Source organism: Octopus sinensis, linkage group LG9 (assembly GCF_006345805.1).
Source record: "Octopus sinensis linkage group LG9, ASM634580v1, whole genome shotgun sequence".
NCBI lineage: Eukaryota > Metazoa > Mollusca > Cephalopoda > Octopoda > Octopodidae > Octopus > Octopus sinensis.
In genome coordinates, this window is record NC_043005.1 from 14,291,306 (window position 1) to 14,307,152 (window position 15,847).

A 15,847-nucleotide genomic window follows, 5' to 3' on the forward strand; every position below is an offset into this window, starting at 1 on the left:
CTTCTTTTTTCTTTTTTTAATTTTTAATTTTTACTTTTAAAAATTTTTTATTGGGTCTAGTAATCGCCTTCAAGAGTTTGGTCGATCACATTGACCCCCAATCCTTATTTCAGTTTGATACTTATTTTCTCGATTTTGATTTATCGAACTGTTGAGAGATTCATGATGCAAAGGGACACAACTTAAGACTAGTTTTGAGACCGGTGTAAACAAATTCATTATTTCATTTAATTTGCCACAAGGGCAGCACACAGATAGAAGCTTGTGGGCTGGACATGGACAGGATGAGATGAAATGAAACTAAATGATGCAGATGAGAGGGATGTCGGCGCCCATCGACCCGGTGTAAACAAATTCACACAACATATGCGTGCGCGTTGGGCTTCTTGCATAGTCATTGATTGGCAAATTCCATTCAAAAGTTATTAGTCAACCCGAAACCACTGTAGAAAATAGTTGCCATGGTATTGTGCAGGTGATTGAACCCTGATGAAAACGCTGCATCGCGAATTTTTTAACCATAATTAAAAATTATTATGCTGGCTTTTGTTTATTTGTACTCTTTGTTATGGTTTAACTGCAGGTCAGATCTGTGATCAAAGGCATGCAAGCCGTTATCATTTTGCCTTCCAGCTCCCCAAGCAGAAATGAATTTATTAGAACGAGAGGGTGTAAATAACTCAACTGCACTAAGAGCATGAATCTGAGTAATTATGATAAAGAATCACCCACTGAATCCTGTACATAAAAAAATAAATAAAATCAAAATAATAATATGTACATGTTTTGTCTAGGTTTAAACAGTAGGCTACAGCAAATATTCTGCTCAATGCCGCCGATTTGCTTGTTCATTACTTGAGCTTAATTACTTACGAATGTTCCTTAGTGGCTGATGATATTTGCATCTCTGATCACAAGCAGGAGTAGTAGGAGAGCAACATAGCCATGTGTTGAGAGGAATTCTTTGGGGTTTGAATAATTCACCTCTGGAAACAAAGGTGTTTCGTTCATCCTTAAACAAAACTTATTCAGGGATCTTTTACAAGACATGAAGAAAATTCTAAATGGGCCTCACATGCAATAATAATGAAATTATTGTATAAGTGCTCAGGTGCACCACAACTTGTCAAAAAGTGCATATAGAGTATATGCAGTAATGTAGAAATGTCTGGAAAGCGAACAGTGTATGAGTCAGATAGATGCTTGCGTGTGTATGGAGGCGGGAAAATCAGGTGTAGTGTTGGCGAATCTCAGGAAGCATGGAAGTTTTGAAGGATGCAGTGCTCCGACAACTAACAACTGATGCCGGCAGTCTGTTCCATGCTTCAGTAACTCTTAGTGTGAAAAAATGTTTCCGAAAGTTGTTGTGGGTGCAGTTTGCTCAGTCCAACTGGTATCCGTTATCCACAACTCACCAGACTTGATAAATTTCCATATTTGTCCATCATCGCGTAGGCTAAAGCTTTCCTGTGGCACAGAGTTGCGATTTAGGGAAGCTACAGATCTTAGATTTGAGAGCACATCAGGTGGTAGGCCAGGACGTGTTCTAAAGGTGATTCTATTTTCGCACCGAGCCCTATCAGCAGCCAGATGGTATGCAAGATCATGTGCTGCTTAGTTTGGTCACCATGTTGCGCACATGGTTGTGATATATGAGTCTAGTGTACCCTTATCAGGCGGGTAGTCATGATGGGTATTAGGCTACACATATTTGAATCCCAGCATTACTTTGATGGCATGAGCTGGTCTTGCTCAATGATAATAATAATAATAATCCTTTCTTATTCTGGCACAAGGCCAACAAATTTGATGTGTGGGGAAGACAATTACATCAACCCAGAGCTCAACTGGTACTTATTTTATGTTTCCCAAAAGGATGAACGACAAAGTTGATCTCAGCGGCATTTGAACGCATTGAAATCTCCTTTGCAGAAAGAAAATAAAAACCCAGTCAGTATGACTCGAGAAGGTACCTTTACATTTGGTGTGTTTTTTGTTTAAAGGTGAGGGACAACTATGGACATGTTTCTTTGTTAAAGATCTCATCATCACTTTTTTCTGCACTCCTCCAGGCTAAATCGTTTTTTTTTTCTGTCTAATTCACCTCTTCTTTTTCTTTCTCTCTCTGCAGATATTCCTCTCTCTCGATTGTCCATAAGATTAATTGAATAAATCATTAAGAAATACAATTTAATTTGTTTTGATGAGCATATTCCCTCTCCTGTATGTTTGTCCAAAGAAGAAAGAAGTGACTATGACATTTGCAGACTGTCCTTGATTTGATAGAGGTATTTTGTCTAATACTCAGCTTGAACATCAGTAAGAAATAACATGAGTGGCTGGAAACTTAGACTTTGATTCAGATGGTTGTGACAGAGTGAACTCCATTAAAGGCATCGAAGGACTGAATGGTGGTGTTATTTCTGAAGAATTGCCTGCCATCCTAAAAAAAAAAAATATGAAAAGAGAATTGATTCCTCATTGATGTACTCCATACTGCTTAATCCTTAAATCTACAATTTCTTGCAGTCACTGTGTAAAATACTTCCTTTGTTTAGAAAAGCCTTTATGAGCCAATGTTTAGCTATAGTGTTATGTGCTGAGTAGATGAGAAATAATTCTTTCCCTGTACAGGAAATTAATCTACCCTAGGTAACACTCCCCATTAATTTGGTGTTAAGGTGAACTGAGTCGATGTAGCAAAGAGTGTCTTGGTAAAGGAAACAAAATGGAAGCGTATGTAGAGGATTTGAACTGATGGCCTATGTGTGAGTGGCCTAATGCTTTCCTTGTTTTACTTCAATTTGGAGAAGAACAGACTTTGACTGGTTAACATATTTGACATATTTTATGAAAATAAACTTTCTCTCATGATTCAATAAATCATTTAAATTATGAATTTGAATGGGTTGTATTTAAATGAAGTAAATCATAATTTGATTCATAGGATTATTTCTTCATAAATATCAAACAGAAGTAAGAGAACTTCCTATATATAATAGCCTGTCCTGCTACTGTTAAGTGTCTGAAGAATTACTTTGTGGGAGGAAAAAGTTAATTCTTAATGACAGGTTTTCTGTAACTGGTATTGCAGTCACCCACAAAGCTATTAGATCCTCCTCCTCCTCACCACCATCACCATCATTATCATTTAATGTCTGTTTTCCATGCTGGCATGGAGTGGATAGTTTGACAGGATCTGATGAGCCACAGAGCTGTAATGTATTCCAGGTCAGTTTTAGCAAGGTTTCTATGGCTGGATGTTCTTCCTAATACTAAGCACTTTACAGGTGCTTTGTTCATGCTACCAGCACTAGTGAGGTTGCCATGTAACTTGCAAGATGGGAAAAATCAAAAAAAGGGAAAAGCCCTTTTGACTTAGTGAGAGAGTATTTGAGAGGGTGGAGAGATTTTATGTCAGGGACAAGCAGAAGTATCTTGCTATGGAGAAGATACATGGTTACTCCACGTTTATATAAGGCTTGGTGGAAGTATCTGGGAAAAAGACTGTTTCTCTTTTCAGTCTCAACTTAGTGTTTATAAAGTGTAATTTTGGTCTGGTTCTATGCCCTACTGGTACCATGTTTTATGGTTAGATGGTTAGTGGCTGAACTGGTCAACCCCACCCATTTTTACTGCATGAGAAGTGTCTGTAGAACCTAACTATAATAAAAAAAAAATATAGCCTACCAAACAGAGCTTCTCATGAACCTACGTGTAAAGGATATAAGCTCCACTGAGTTATTTGCTTCTTGATATACAGTATGATACTATAGTGGATCAATTTTGCCTGGTTGGCTGATGAGCAGGAAATATAGAATAAGGAGGTGATGTAGTTTCTCTTGCTGTGTATACAGGGTTTCTATAAACAATGCATTTTGATTGATCGTTGGATATCTAGAATCAATTGATTTAGAGTTAAGATAGCAGGGATGGGGATCATCTTCAGTTATAAGTACAAGATCAATGCTGTAAGATTGACCAGACTATTGCAAGTTCAGTTTCTCTTATGAATATGGCTCTGCTGAACTGGTTTTTTTCCCTAAATATACATCATAAAAAGATGGAGTTTTTAGCAGTGATCCCTATAATGGATCGTGAAAATTACAGTTACAGCATGTCACTACTGCTTTTGTTTCATACAGTGAATTTCTTTTCATTTGGAAGAAGATGGAGAGGGTAACTAAAATATCAACCTTAAGTTTTATTAAGTGAAAAAAAAAAAAAAAGAAATAGAATTATCATGTGAACTCTACTGACAATCTTGAATAGATAATCAATATTTGATTCCCGGATCTTTTCCTTTTGAACTGGTACAATGTGTTTATAAAACATCATTTTCTCTTGGTTTTATTGAGAAATTTCTATAGTTTGTAAGATATTTCGTCTGAAATTTTGAGCATTTCGGCAATTTTAACCAATCGATTACCTCCATTGAGCTAAAATCATTTGCTGCGTCTAAAACTGAGACAACATCCTGTTACTAACCTAACCCCCCCTAACCCTAACCCCCCCTAACCCTAACCCCCCCTAACCCTAACCCTAACCCTAAATTTTTTTTTCTGAATTGTTAAATTAATTTAACAATTAAGAAAAAAAATTTTTTAATTAATTTAACAATTAAGAAAAAAAAAAAGTTAGGGGGAGGTTTAGAGTTAGTGACAGGATGTTGTCTCAGTTTTAGACGCAGCAAATCATTTTAGCTCAATTAGAGGCGATTCATTGGTTAAAATTCGAAAAATTAAACTACGTTAAACAAATGAATTACAATTTTATCAAGAAAGCCAAGAGAAAAAAATGTTTTATTTTGACACATTCTACCAGTATACGAAGTTTTAAAGTGTTTAGTTAACTAGAAATTGTGTGCCGTTCAAAAGGAAAAGTTCCTGATTCCCTTCTAATCAAAGGGTTAGTTAGAGGATAAAGGTAGTACACATAATATTTTACAGGGAATTGAGATTGGTGAGACGAAGGGAGGACTTCTAGTTTTCATTGCTGTCTTCGTTTACTTAACTTATATGTATACTTTCTGTCTCTTCTTTTATCTTTAATTGGTGAGTTATAGGACATTTGAGCACTGTATATAATAAACTCATTATTGTTATTAACAACAGAGTGAAATCTGTTAAAGGCACATAAAATGCAAGGGGTGTGAAATAGGACGACGGATTAAGTCTACCGGCCACTTAATTAGCTTCAATAGCTTCTGAAGGACGTGAGTTGATGTCTAAACAATTAATCAAACAAATGTAGTTACAAGCAGTGGCATCTGATTTTAGATGTGATAAAATAAACTTGGCAAAATAACCGGTATTTTGTTGGAAAATGAATATACAGAGTTACCTCCCCTGCACTTTTATTGCAACTTTTCACCAATTTTCCTGACTACATTTACATTTTTTTAATCTAAAAAAAAAACCTTTTAACGTTTGCTTACCCGTGGTAGAAGTGGTGGAAAGATTATACAACTTTTCTTAATCTAAAGTTAATTGCCCTTTCCACCTGCAAAACACACGCACAAACACACACACACACATGCCCCTATGCAATTTCTTGGTAATTTTATTGACAATAGTAACAAGTCAAGAAGGGAGCTACAATGTAGTCACTTGACCTACCAGAAATAGCTGCCTTCTTTTACTCAGATCATTCCTTGTCATCAAAATAAAAAAGGACACATAGGGTGATGAACTCTTAAAAACACACAGGATGAGACAGCCATCTGACTATCTGGCATGAAGTTGCTTGTTGTACACTCTAGTCTCTGCTCCATCTATGTAAAAGTGACAGCGCGTGGTTTAGTGGTTAGGTAGGGTGTTGGACTCAAGATTGTAAGATTGTGGTTTTGATTCCTGGACTGGGTGACGCATTGTGTTCTTGAGCTAAACACTTCATTTCACATTGCTCCAGTCCACTCAGCTGTAGAAATGAGTACCACTAGTGGAGGCACGTCGCTTAGTGGTTAAGGTGTTGGATTCACGACTGTAAGATAGTTCCCCACCTGGACGGGACGCCGGTCCATCGCAGGTGAGCTGCAAGATGCAGGAGGAAAGAGTGGGAGAAAGTTGTGGCGAAAGAGTCAGCAGAAGTTCGCCATTACCTTCTGCCGGAGCCGCGTGGAGCTTAGGTGTTTCGCTCATAAACACACACACTGCCCGGTCTGAGATTCGAACTCACGATCCCTCAACCGCAAGTCCGCTGCTCTAACAACTAGGCCATGTGCCTCCACAATGAGTGATAGATAGGATTGCAAGAACACCTCTACTTATCAGGAAGAACAAAAGGCAAAGCTAACTTTGGTGGGATTTGAAATTACAATGCAAAGAGGCCTTACTAAGAACTGTAAGACATTTTCTCTGGGACTCTACAAGTTCTATGAGTCCACCAACTTCTGATCATTGTATAACTGACAAATATTTTGTTAGCTTGTAGTAAATATAATGGTTTTAATATGGGACTCACAGAAAAGGACTGGCTTCACTAGGTTCCATCAGGTTCAACATGAATTCACCAACCCCTAAATTGGGTCCCTTGTCTTACATACACATGAAGGTAAAATCTTCAAAGATGTTTCAACATTTCAGTAAATTATATAATATAATGAACTTATTGTATACAGTGCTCGGGTGCACTACAACACATCAGAAAAAAAGTAGGGACTTAACATTGCCAGAAAATGTGAGAAAGGAAACTATGTAGAACCTGTAAATGGTTCACGAATATAATATTGATGATGATGATGACGATGATGACGAGAATGATGACAACAAGAATAAGGATGGTGATGACAATGACGGCAATGATTAAAATGGTGATGATGATGATGATGACAGCGATGATGATAGCAACGACAAGGAAGACTGCAATGACGATGATGACAGCAATGACAATGGTGGCACCAACGACAATGATGACATTAACATCAGTGATGATGATGATGAGGATGACGACGACGATGATGATGATGATGATGATGATGACAATGTAAATGTAGGATAGTATGTCAGTAGTTCAGGAAGAGAATAATCTGTTCTTTTCTTTCTTTCTAAATTTGTCTTTCATCATTCTTAAGGTCAAAGTTCAACAGTTGCTGCTTTCACTGGGGCTGCGGCTGCTGTTTGATGCCTTTGTTACAGTGCAATGCTCTACAGGGATGTAGTCCACATAGCAATGTAGTGGGATGTGTTATGTAATGGTATAGAAGGGGAGCAATATATAGTGCAGTGTGTGGATTGGGCATAGTGTACAAATGGAGGAGAGCACAGTGTATGGCAAGATATCAGGGTGGGTGGATACAGGGCGGTATACAAATGATGTGTTGAACAATGTATATGTGAAATGAAGAATCATCATCGTTTAACGTCCGCTTTCCATGCTAGCATGGGTTGGACGGTTCAACTGGGGTCTGGGAAGCCCAAAGGCTGCACCAAGTTAGTCAGATCTGGCGGTGTTTCTACAGCTGGATGCCCTTCCTAACGCCAACCACTCCGTGAGTGTAGTGGGTGCTTTTTACGTGCCACCGACACAGGTGCCAGACGAGGCTGGCGAACAGCCACGCTCGGTTGGTGTTTTTTATGTGCCAGACGAGGTTGGTGAATGGCCACGCTCGGATGGTGTTTTTTACGTGCCACCGACACAGGTGCCAGACGAGGCTGGCGAACGGCCACGCTCGGATGGTGTCTTTTACGTGCCACCAGCACGGAGGCTGGCCATGGCCACGATCGGATGGCATAGAAGTAAAATCGAGCACAGTGTATAATCGAGGTGTTATGTAATAGAATGTACTGGAGAAGTGTGAGGCAGTTTACAAGTGAGGTATAAGGTAGCATACAGGGAAATGTAGCAGTGTACAAATGAAATGAGGAACATTGTACAACTAAGATGTACAGCAGGGGTTGGCGAACCAGGATCAATTACCCCAAGCGAGGTAAAAATGAAATTCTTGGGGGTTAATGAGGACTTGTTAGACATATGTAAAATCATATGAAAAACGTGTTTCTTCAATAACCCTTTTGAATTCAAAGAATCTATGATTTTTTCCCCCCTTTCAAATCAAGGAGGTGACATTGGCATAAACAAATATACTTTGGGGTAATTGGTTAAAGAAGTTCCCTGGCCCCTGTTATACAGTGTGCAAGTAGTGTGTAGTACAGTATATAAAAGAAACGTGGAGAAGTGTATGAGTGATGTGAAGGGCAAGGTACAAGTGAAGTGTAGTGCAGTGTATAAGTGAGGTGTAATACAATGTATCAAGAAAGTGTAGGACAGTGTACAAGTGTAGTGAAGTGTAGGACAGGGTACAAGTGAGGTGCAGTGGAGTGTATGAAGAAACAGTATGACTGTGTATGGCGGAAGTTATCTTATACTGTTATTGTTGATTTCACTCATTTACTCAATATAAACCCTTTGCTGTTTCCCACTTGTACCATTTATTTTACCTTTGTGCTTATGCCCAAAATCTTGGATCCTTGTGGACATTAAAAATCATCCTCATCATTTATGTATGTATGTGTGTATGTATGTATGTATTGCATTCAGAAACTGCAGATATGGTGTTTACATCCATTGTCGAACCTCTGGCAGCATATTTAATATCAGGTGCTTTGCCTCAAAAATAAAGGTATCTACCTCTATCATAAGAGACCTTTTGTATGCAGATGATTGTGAGCTAGTAGCATGCACAGAGATTGATATGCAACACATTTTGAATGCATTCTCTGATGCTTGCACTGCCTTAGGATTGACAGTCAATCTCAAGAAAACTGTTGTCATGTACCAACCTGCCCCTGGTAAGCAGTATAGTGTACCAAATATCTTTGTGTATGGTAAACGACTTGATGTAGTTGATCAGTTTGTCTACCTGGAAGCACTATTAATAGATATAGCAATTTGGATGATGGAATTCCATATAGAATTAAGAAAACAAGTGTTGCTTTCGGAAGGCTAGAAAGGCACCTCTGGAGTCGGTGAGACATATGCAGAAAGACAAAGATAAAGGTGTACAAGGCATGTGTGCTCCCTTCTCTTCTCTATGCCTGCGAGACATGGGTCACATATCGATACCACCTTAAACAACTGGAACATTTCCATCAGATGTGTCTCAGACAGATCTATGGCATTAAGTGGGAGAACCGCATCAGTGATCTTGAAATATTGGAAGGCTCTTGGTGCGAAAGTATAGAAGCTCTTGTGTTAAAGCAAAGGCTCAGATGGAGTGGTCATCTGGTCAGAATGGAGGATTCAAGGATGCCAAAACAACTCTTTTATGGAAGTTAGCTAAAGGAGAACGACCTCCACATAAACCAAAAAAGAGGTATAAGGACTTGCTGAAGGCTTCCTTAAGAGATGCTTGCATCTCTCCTGACACATGGGAGAGCATAGCTATTGATCGTAGCAGGTGGAGAAGGATTGTGCATGAGGGGACAGCTACTTTTGAGAAATTTCGAGTTGCACATGAGTAAGGAGAGATGTCAGGAAGGGCATCGCTGTTACACTTCCCGATGGGAAGGGTCTTCCTATGATGCTGACATGCAGTGTCTGTGCAAGACCCTGCTTCAGTAAAGCTGGACTCAAGAGTCATCTTCATAGTCATAAAGCGAGGCAGATGAGTGACAACCTGGCCTCTGGTGTTGGTGTAGCACACCATACTAATCATATCTGTTGGGCATGTGGAAGAGAGTGTAATTCGGCAGGAGGACTTAAACGACATGCAAAGGTACGTGAAGCCCAGTTACAACTACAGCCGGCTATTACCGGTAAAGGTTTTAGCTGCCAATTCTGTACAAGACATTGTAGATCTTTAGCTGGACTAAAAGGCCACATTCGATCACAGCACCAATAACAGTTAAGCTTTGTGCAATGGCCATACTCTATAACGAGGGGGCAGCCATCATGTATGTATGTACATCATCATCATCATCGTTTAGCGTCCACTTTCCATGCTAGCATGGGTTGGACAGTTCAACTGGGGTCTGGGAAGCCAGAAGGCTGCACCAGACCCAGTCTGATCTGGCAATGTTTCTATGGCTGGATACCCTTCCTAACACCAACCACTCCGTGAGTGTAGTGGGTGCTTTTTACATGCCACCGACACAGGTGCCGGACGAGGCTGGCAAACGGCCACGATCGGACGGTGCTTTTTACGTGCCACCGGTATGGGGGCCAGGCAAGGCTGGCAACGGCCACGAACGGATGGTGCTTTTTACGTGCCACCAGCACAAGGCCAGTTGGGGCGGCGCTGGCAATGGCCACGTTCGGATGGTTCTCTTACGTGCCACCGGCACTGGTATCACAGCTGCAATTTCCATTAATGTCGATCGATTTCGATTCTCACTTGCCTCAACAGGTCTTCACAAGTAGAGTTTTGTGTCCCCAGAAGGAAAGGTATGCATAAGTGGACTGGCACATCCCGGGTTATGGTCTCACTTGTCCTGCCGGGTCTTCTCACGCACAGCACACTTCCAAAGGTCTCGGTCTCTAGTCATTTCCTCTGTGAGACCTAAAGTTCAAAGGATGTGCTTCACCACCTCGTCCCAGGTTTTCCTGGGTCTGCCTCTTCCACAGGTTCCCTCAACTGCTAGGGTATGGCACTTTTTCACACAACTATCTTCATCCATTCTCGCCACATGACCATACCAGCGCAAACGTCTCTCTTGCACACCACAACTGATGCTTCTTAGGTCCAGCTTTTCTCTCTACATATACATATATATATATATATATATATATATATATATATATATAATTATATATATATATATATAAATATAATTAGGATTAAGCAACAAGTTGCTTAACCACATACCGAAAATTTAGAAATAGCAGCCAAAGACCGCTTATTTCTTTTTACTACAGATATTACTCCACAGATAACATTACTCGTAACTCACATAGGCAAAAGAAGAAAAATAATGAAATCAAACAGTCTTCGATTAATTGTGGATGTGTTTCTGGGTTAGAATTATACAAAATTCAGTCCTGTCCTCAGAACAATAATTTGATAATTTATAAATCTGCAAATGCTATGAACCTACCCTTTGCATCCCGATCCAGTGTCATTGGAAATAACAGAAGATAGTCAATACATCGAAATCCATATAGACGAAGGAATTTGTATTTTCCCTCCAAGATTACCATGTGTGTCACACATATATATATATATAAGTCCACTCTGCTGGGTGGTTGATGAAGGAAGGGAATCCAGCTGTAAAAATCCTGCCAAAACAGTCACAGAAGTCTGGTGCAGGCTTCTGCCTGGCCAGCTCCTGTCAAACTGTCCCACCCATGCCAACATGTAAGGCGGACGTTAAACGATGATGATGAACGATGAATGTGTGTGTGTGCGTGCATGCGTGCATGCATGTGTGTGTGTGTGTGTGTGTGTACATATATACATAAAAAAAGATTAGAGATCTATAAAAATCAAATTTTTGTATATAACAGATGGAGGTGGAAATAGCACAGAAGTAAGTCTAAAACATTTCAATTTAACAAGGGATTTAATAAAAATAATTTTTCAAATTATATAAAAAAAATATTATCGGTTTCGATGATGAAGCTCATCTTATCGAACATCAGTAAATATTTATAAAAATTTGAACTAAAAACAGTTTATCCTCTGCCTGGGGTCAAGAACATGTGTATATATATATATATTATATATATATATATATACACATACATACATACATATGCATACATACACACACACACACACACACATATATATATATTATATATATATATATCATGTAACTGACCAGACAATCAGATATTGTTACACATCACTGGTCACAATGCACTTTGCATTGTTTTAGCCTTTGAATGAAGCCACCCTGCTGGCTAGATCAGCAGGTCAACATTCCCCTCTGATTGAAAGGGGGATTTGAGCACCAAGAAATGAAGTGTCTTTCTCAAGAACAGGATGTACCACCCAGTCTGGGGATTGAACCCATGGTCTAGCAATTGTGAGTGCAACAGCCTAACCACTTGGCCACTCACCTCCCCCCCCACACACATGCATATAAATGAGTGCCACCTCATGTAAGCATTGTCCTTCATTGTCAGTCTTCTGTGTAAACTTGTGTAGTCATTCATGGGTAAATATCCCCTTACATGGAAATAGATGCGGGGTGGTGATAATAGTGGCATCTAACCACGGAAAATCTTTAACAAATCCCATCCAACTCATACAAACATCGGTGTTAAAATGATGACAATGATGATGATGATTTATTTAAATATATGTATATATATATATATATATATATATAATATATATATATATATATATATATATATATATATATATATATATATATGTATGTATGTATGTGTTTGTGTGTGTGTGTTTGTCCCCCAGCATTGCTTGACAACCGATGCTGGTGTGTTTACGTCCCCGTCACTTAGCGGTTCGGCAAAACAGACCGATAGAATAAGTACTGGGCTTACAAAGAATAAGTCCCGGGGTCGATTTGCTCGACTAAAGGCGGTGCTCCAGCATGGCCGCAGTCAAATGACTGAAACAAGTAAAAGAGTAAAAGAGTAAAGAGTATACATTAATTAAAGAAGCACATCCTTACAATTAATACAACTGTTTCAATACATATTGTATTTATGAGATCAAAAGGGAAAATTCTTGTTTGATCTCTGCTGAGCTACAGCATATAATTGAAACAGTTAAATTACCTGTAAGGATATACTTCTGCTATCAGATTATTTACATGCAACATTCACAATATAATGAAGTCCTTTGTTGAGCTGTGATCTTTTGGTCTTTGTTATTTCATATTTACACTGTATCCATGGTGTGTCCTACTCTTGATTTCAACTTAACCCTTGTCACACTGACTTGATGTCACCGGTCTTAGCCTTTTCTGTCTTTATTACAACATGGAAATACTCTGGTGAACTTTCTCTCTTGGTTTCTGATCACTTTGTGCCATCTTGCCTGACTTCAAACTCACAGTGCATTTATCCAAATACTGTTGTGCCTCCACAAATAAGGCAATCTTTCTATGATTGTAGCTGCCAGACTTTGGAACTCTCTTCAATCTTATTGTTTTCCTCCTTCTTACGACCTGAACTCTTTCAAGTCTAAAGTAAATCCATTCCGTTTGCCTTAATTTTCCATTCTTCATAGTCCCTTACACTAAGTATAAGGACTTTTTTTTTTAAATAAAAGCAGGGGTGATCAACTGAATAACCTACTCATTGAATTAACATTCAAAGTGACTGAGTATTCCACCAGTTCTTGCACCCTTAATGTAATTACTAGCAAGTAACCTTGCTATTCTGTGTTGGGAAAACATTTATAGAATTGGTTTGCTTCTGTTTGATCTGGAAAATAGCAAATGGAAAGACATCTAAGAAAACTCATAACACAGACCAATGCAATATGGTTTGTCAACTGCGACTTTCAGACTATCAGCAAAGTGAAATGCTGCCTTTCAGTAAATGCATTAACATCCTAATGCTGCAGCATTTATTGAGTAGTTACTATACATCATATGTTTGACACAGTCCAATGCATAGAAATAAATAAATAAATGATAAATAACACACGAGGGATGATGTTATAGAAGTAATGTAACTCAAAACAGACAGTAAAAGAAATAATATATCACATATTTGCTTAATCGCTTGTTGAGTAGAGTGTTACAGTGGAGGCATGCAGGAGCCATAACCCAGATCAAAACTATGCTCTGTGAAGAAATGGATACTATTTTTGATGCTGTTTTTCATGTATCAGTTGTCACAACTGACATGTCTACAAATATATCAACCAAATACATGTATATATATATCTACAGAGGTTGGAACAAATTATATTATGCAATAGAAATTTATTCAGGCTGAAAGGGTCATCACCTAATCCAAAGTAATGAGGTCTTCAGAGATGACAACAGCAACAGGACTTTCCACTTAGAATATAGTATACTTTTATCATTCAGCCTTACTCTTTTTTACTCTTTTACTTGTTTCAGTCATGTGACTGTGGCCATGCTGGAGCACCACCTTTAGTCGATCAAATCGACCCCAGGACTTATTCTTTGTAAGCCTAGTACTTATTTTATCAGTCTCTTTTTTGCTGAACCGCTAAGTTACGGGGACGTAAACACACCAGCATCAGTTGTCAAGCGATGTTGGGGGGACAAACACAGACACACAAACACGCACATACATACATACATACATATATATATATATATATATATATATATATATATACATATGGGGGGCAAAGGAAAGTGATTGCGTCACTCATAGCCTCTCCTCTCCAGGTGTAATGATCGCTGCAGAACTTCTACTTGGCTGCGCCTTGTGGAAAGTTCTTGCTAATGGCCTCTCCTGCACCACTGTGTCCACAGCAGCACCTTCACGCGGTACCCCCTGTTCTCACTGAGCCTGCTGTGCGGCGCGACCGGGTGCTTGGCGGTATAACCAGGTGGGCAGACTGGGCTCGTTAGCTTTGGTTGGCAGCCAGTCTAGGAGAAGGAAAACTCTGACTCCAAACCCTCGCTCCGCTGCCTTGCAGATGCTCTTGGGAGAGGGAAAGGCTATGGGAGTAAACCCAGACAGAAAATCCGGAGTGGAGCCCCGAAGGCGGTAGGGTGTCGAATCTCGACCCCTTTCCGGCAACTCCTGCAGCCAACCAGATTCCAAACGTACTGCACTGCATTCCTTTGGATTATGTCTGGGGGGCCGAGAGGGAGATTCTGGTGTCTGGGCAGCCCAGTGTCTTCGTTTCTACCGCCCAGGCTTGCGCCATGGAGAAACTACTCCATTGATGGAACAGGCTGAGATGGCAGTTACGAGTTATAAGCCAGGGTGAATTGGCGTTATCCCGGGCGCTACGGGCCGTCTCTAACGGTGGGAGGGATCATTGAAGTCCCACTGGTCAGCTACCGCCCGCCTTAAGCTGGGCAGCCCCCGGCCAATAATGGTGCTGACCCGCCACAGACTGCCCGCTTCAATGGGTGCTTGGAGCTAGGACAAAATCTGAAAAGCAGACTGAAAACCCTGCACCAGCAAACAAAGGAAAAACAAACACCCAGTCACCAGTCTTGCGACTGGCCACCTGGAATGTCAGGACCATGTGCCCTGGCATCATTGACGATCTACGACAGATGAACGACAGTAGGAAGACAGCAGTCATCAACACCAAATTGAAAAGGCTGAACATCGACATAGCGGCGCTGCAAGAGACCAGGCTCGCCGCAGACGGCATGCTACGGGAGAAGGACTACACCTTCTACTGGCAGGGGAGACCCGTCGAGGAGGCCCGCCAGCATGGCGTGGGGTTTGCCGTGAGGAACAGCTTGCTCCCCATGGTGATCCCTCCTTCAAATGGCTCAGAGCGCATCCTCACTCTTAACCTTGCAACATCAACGGGGAAGGCAAACATAATTAGTGCTTATGCCCCAACACTCTACTCTCCTCAGGAAATAAAAGACCGGTTCTATGAGGAGCTCGACGCCACCATCAGCCAGATACCAGAGTCAGAGCCCATCTTCCTTCTGGGCGACTTCAACGCAAGGGTGGGATCCGATCATGGGGCATGGCCAGATTGCCTTGGACGCTTTGGCGTGGGGAGGGTGAATGAGAATGGCCAGAGACTGTTGGAGCTTTGCTCTTACCGGAAACTCTGCGTTTCCAACACATTCTTCATGACTAAGCCGCATCACCAGGTCTCATGGAGGCACCCAAGGTCCGGACACTGGCACCAACTGGACATGGTCATCACCTGGTGAGCCCACCTCGGCAGTGTGCTTCTCACACGCAGCTACCATGGTGCTGACTGTGATACAGACCACTCTTTGGTGTGCAGCAGGGTCCGATTGGCCCC

The 15,847-nt window shown here is 40.5% G+C and overlaps 1 protein-coding gene across 1 annotated transcript; it reads left to right on the plus strand.

Moving 5' to 3' along the window:
• Positions 1-15,095: 15,095 nt before the first annotated feature.
• Positions 15,096-15,752, plus strand: LOC115215793 (craniofacial development protein 2-like). Its single transcript, XM_029785092.1, has one exon. The coding sequence runs from the start codon at positions 15,096-15,098 to the stop codon at positions 15,750-15,752; it is 657 nt and encodes a 218-aa protein (XP_029640952.1).
• Positions 15,753-15,847: the final 95 nt, after the last annotated feature.

Excerpts from the sequence above, each read along its gene's own strand:
- LOC115215793 (XM_029785092.1), top strand. The coding sequence starts at position 15,096 with ATGTGCCCTGGCATCATTGACGATCTACGACAGATGAACGACAGTAGG.